This window comes from Epinephelus moara, chromosome 17 (genome assembly GCF_006386435.1).
Source record: "Epinephelus moara isolate mb chromosome 17, YSFRI_EMoa_1.0, whole genome shotgun sequence".
NCBI classification, from domain to species: domain Eukaryota; kingdom Metazoa; phylum Chordata; class Actinopteri; order Perciformes; family Serranidae; genus Epinephelus; species Epinephelus moara.
In genome coordinates this window covers 33933571-33937935 of record NC_065522.1, presented here as the reverse complement: position 1 = coordinate 33937935, position 4365 = coordinate 33933571, and the positions used below count along the sequence as shown (strand labels likewise).

Below are 4365 nucleotides of genomic sequence, written 5' to 3'. Positions count from 1 at the left end.
ATCATTAACCCAGTAACTCTAAAGGGTTCAGCAGGATCAGTGGCACCACCTGCAGTGTTTGAGTCACTATCAGCTGTTGCAGTCGTGTTTCATACTTAAACTAGTCTGAAATCAATGATGCAGTTTTTCAGCAGCTGTGGAGAAACTCATGCTCAGCTGTTGATGGTGTCCTGCTGTATCAGTGACAGCTGTTGATGGTGTCCTGCTGTATCAGATGCTTGTATTTGTCATGTGTACGGTGAATAACCTGATTTTTCTGTGATCATGTAAACACCACATGCTGAATATGATCATCGCCAGGATACGCCTCATGAAGGGATTATTCACATACATGTGAACACACTGATTGATAATGTGTTGGTTAGAACTGAGCACTGGACACATCCAGGATTTATAAACTTTCTCTCTGCTCAGGTCATTGTAGCATCCTCATACTCATGTAGTGGTTTGATGGGTTCGACCGAGACGCTTCGACTGGTCAGACTCTGAGGTGACGTTATCGTCTGCCTTCTGCTCTGAGGTGATGAATTTACAGCAACCCAATACGACACAGTCTCTGGGTTATGATTGATACCTGGTGTCATTAGCACAGTTAGCTGTTTACTGTGTTACATGAAGGTCACTGTCCTGCTGAATGTGCTGCTGAATGAAATTTAATATTTGTCTTGAGTGGACAAATCTGATGTAACTCTGAGTTTGTTGCAGCACTAGTTTTACTAAACATCATGTTTACAGTGATTTAATGTTCATTTGTTGACGTGCAGTGTTTGAGAGGTATATAAAGTTGAATTTCTATCTTCAGCTGAGTGACAGAACATATTAATGTGATGCTGTCAGAGTGCAGACACTAAATTAAAGAACCAACAGCAAACATTTAAAGAGTCTAACAGGAAATATTAAATCAGTACATCAGCAGTTATGGTCGTAATGTTAGTCGACGTGTCAGGTGCAGTAGCAGAGTGTAACCACCAGGTGGTGACTTCAGTCTGATGTGTTGAAGGACAGTGAACACTAAAGTGATGACATCATTATTATATTTGATAACCTTTGACATCGTAATTCTAAATAAAGTCTGACAATCTGCAGGGTAGAAGCATCATGACTGATAATATGATAATATGATGATGATGATGATGATGATGATGGTATGAGTTTACATTACACACACAGACACACACACACACACAGACACCTATACATACACACATGAATAAATGAATCAGTGACATGATGATGATGATGATGGTGATGATGATGGTGATGATGATGGTGATGGTGATGAAGGTGTGGATGTTACAGAAACACAGACTCACCTGACTTAGTCACAGCATGATGGTAGTCATTCCCAACGTTGTGTACACAGTACCTCTCCTTCTCAGCTCTCAACCGAGCCAGTTTTGAAGGATCATTGTTCCAGGCCTCAGCGTTCTTCACACCGTACTCAGTGTATCCAACATACTTCCCCAAACTGCTGCTGAACCTGGTGAACTCCAACTTGTTGTAATAATAAGACTGGATGTACTCGATGTCCTTTGGATCAGTGGAGTTAAAGTCACAGCGGTTCGTCATGAAAAGCAAAAATCCATCTGAGGAACAAAAACAGATTGAACCTCAGTCAGTAAATAAAGTATTGATCAGTGATCAGTGTATTGATGAGTGTGTTGATGAGTGTATTGATCAGTGTATTGATGAGTGATCAGTGTATTGATGAGTGGTCAGTGTGTTGATGAGTGATCAGTGTATTGATGAGTGATCAGTGTATTGATGAGTGATCAGTGTATTGATCAGTGTATTGATGAGTGTGCTGATGAGTGTGTTGATCAGTGTATTGATCAGTGATCAGTGTGTTGATGAGTGATCAGTATATTGATCAGTGTGTTGATCAGTGATCAGTGTGTTGATGAGTGTACTGATCAGTGTATTGATGAGTGTGTTGATGAGTGATCAGTATATTGATCAGTGTGTTGATCAGTGATCAGTGTGTTGATGAGTGTACTGATCAGTGTATTGATGAGTGTATTGATGAGTGATCAGTGTATTGATGAGTTATCAGTGTGTTGATGAGTGTGTTGGTCGTACCTGCTGTGTAGAGGCTGATGAAGAGGAGGGAGAAGCTGAGAAAGGATGAAGCCATGTTCCTCTGTTCACCGGACAAACACTGACACAGTCTCACTGAGAGCTGCTCTAAATACCAGAGGGCGTGATGACGTCATCATCATCAGCTGTTGCCAGGCAGACAGTTCACAGTAAAGTCTGCTGCTGGAGCTCACACACACACAGTCACAGTCACAGCACACACACATCACTTATTGATATCATGTCTACAACCCCTGTTCCTAACACGTTAGGACACTGTGTCAACGTTAATCAATAATCAATGCAGTGATTTATACGTTCTTTATTGATCAGTTTTTAATTAAATACAGTGCAGAGACGAGACATCAAATGTTCAAACTGATAAACTTTATCAGGGATACTATAACCTTCTTTCACTTCAATAACAAGAACAATCATATTAATAACATTAAAAAATGTAAAAATTTTCCTCACAGGGCTTTACAGCATACGACACCCCTCTGTCCTTATGACCCTCACAGCTGATCAGGAAAAACTCCCCAAAAAACCCTTTAACCTCAGGAAGAGCAACTGAGGAGGGATCCCTCTTCCAGGACGGACAGACGTGCAATAGATGTCGTACAGAACAGATCAGCATAATAAATTAACAGTAATCCGTATGACACAATGGGCCTCATGCAAGAAATGATTTCTGAACTGATTTTCTCTTATTTTTGTTTGTATCTTTGATTTTCTCTTATTTTGTTAGCACCCACTGACTTTTGGGATTCACCAATGTTTTCTTATTTTTTGCTCTTCTCTTAGGTAAGAACAAAATGTACGAGAGCACTCTTACCAAGAAAAGAAAAAAACATTGTGTTTACACAGCTCACAAATTGCTTGTCGAATGCACGAAAACATATGTTTTTATTTCAGGAACATAAGAAAACAGATTATATAATATAATTTAGATTAGTATATGCTTTAAATGACTTTTAATGATTTATTATTTAATTCAAAAATCTTACTGGTTGGGGCGTCGGTGGTTTAGTGGATAGAGCAGGCGACCCATGTACAAGGCTGTTGCTGCAGCGGCCCAGGTTCGAGTCCAGCCTGTGGCCCTTTGCTGCATGTCACTCCCTCTCTCTCTCTCTCCCCCCTTCACACTTAACTGTCCTGTCCATTAAAGGCAAAAAATGCCCAAAAATATCTTTAAAAAAAAAAAAATCTCATTGGTTAATTGAACCCAGTCAAGACTNTCACTCTTTCTGTCCCTCTCTCTGTCTGTCTGTCTGTCTGTGTGTCTCTCCGTCTCTCTGTCTGTCTGTCTGTCTGTCTCTCTGTCTGTCCCTCTTTCTGTCTGTCTGTCTGTCTGTCCCTCTGTCTGTCTGTCTGTCTGTCTCTCCATCTGTCTGTCTGTCCCTCTGCCTGTCTGCCTGTCCTCTGCCCAGAGGCGGCCCAAGGCATAAGCAAACTAAGCACCTGCTTAGGGCCCTGTGACCACTAGGGGGCCCCAAGAGCAATGAACTTAAAAAAAGAAGAAAAAAAAGAAAAAAGTAATTAATTATTTTATTATTTTTATTTATTATTATATGATGATTCATATATTATCAAACAAAAAGACAATATTATGTTAACAGAGTGTAGTTTCCTACTGCCTCTCTGCTCTAAATGTCAGAGCTCCTAGTAAGGTGTGCATCCTGCTGTGCAGTGCGCACTGCGCATCCAAGGAGCTAGGAGCAGGTGGAAGGCCTAATAATGTCGCAACAAAGGACATACCCTTCAGGGACAGAAGGAAGAAAGAGGAAGAAGAAAGAGGAAGAGGAGAAAAAACAACAAGATAAAGGTATGTTTGCATGTCTTGGTAATGTAACGTTTGGTGTCAAGGAGATTTTGAAAAGTTTCCTCAAATTAAAAAAGTCCCTAATTATTGTTGATATTTTGTTCCAACTATGTTAGCCTATAATAGCAAATTAGCTAGCTAACGTTAGTTCAAAACTAGAGACATTTCTCTTTTAACTGGTACGTTAGATAACTTAGTATTCAAGCTAGCATTTTTGTGTTTGTGTAATAACCTACTTTGAATAAGTTGATTCTTGGTGTATATATATTTGCTATCAAACGTTTTTGATCACAACGTTTGATAGCAAATGTTTAATAACAACTAACAGACGCGGTGACATTTGCTAGCAATATGTTTTTAAATTAATGAATTAACTTAGTTAACTTATAATTTGAGATATGCTGTTTACTGCAGAACATAGTAGTTTATGTGAGTAAATAAACATATTCCTTTTACATCAACTCCCT

At 39.5% G+C, this 4365-nt stretch overlaps 1 protein-coding gene across 1 annotated transcript; it reads right to left on the bottom strand.

Moving 5' to 3' along the window:
* Positions 1–1293: 1293 nt before the first annotated feature.
* On the bottom strand, positions 1294–2232 carry LOC126403899 (H-2 class II histocompatibility antigen, I-E beta chain-like). Its single transcript, XM_050066719.1, has 2 exons — positions 2080–2232; positions 1294–1586 (listed from the first exon to the last, which is right to left on the bottom strand). The coding sequence occupies exons 1-2, from the start codon at positions 2132–2134 to the stop codon at positions 1294–1296; spliced, it is 348 nt and encodes a 115-aa protein (XP_049922676.1). The 5' UTR covers positions 2135–2232.
* Between the last annotated feature and the right edge of the window lie 2133 nt (positions 2233–4365).

Excerpts from the sequence above, each read along its gene's own strand:
- LOC126403899 (XM_050066719.1), bottom strand. The coding sequence starts at position 2,134 with ATGGCTTCATCCTTTCTCAGCTTCTCCCTCCTCTTCATCAGCCTCTAC. Across the intron at positions 1,587-2,079 it reads CATCAGCCTCTACACAGCAG|ATGGATTTTTGCTTTTCATG; the intron begins GTACGACCAACA and ends TTTGTTCCTCAG.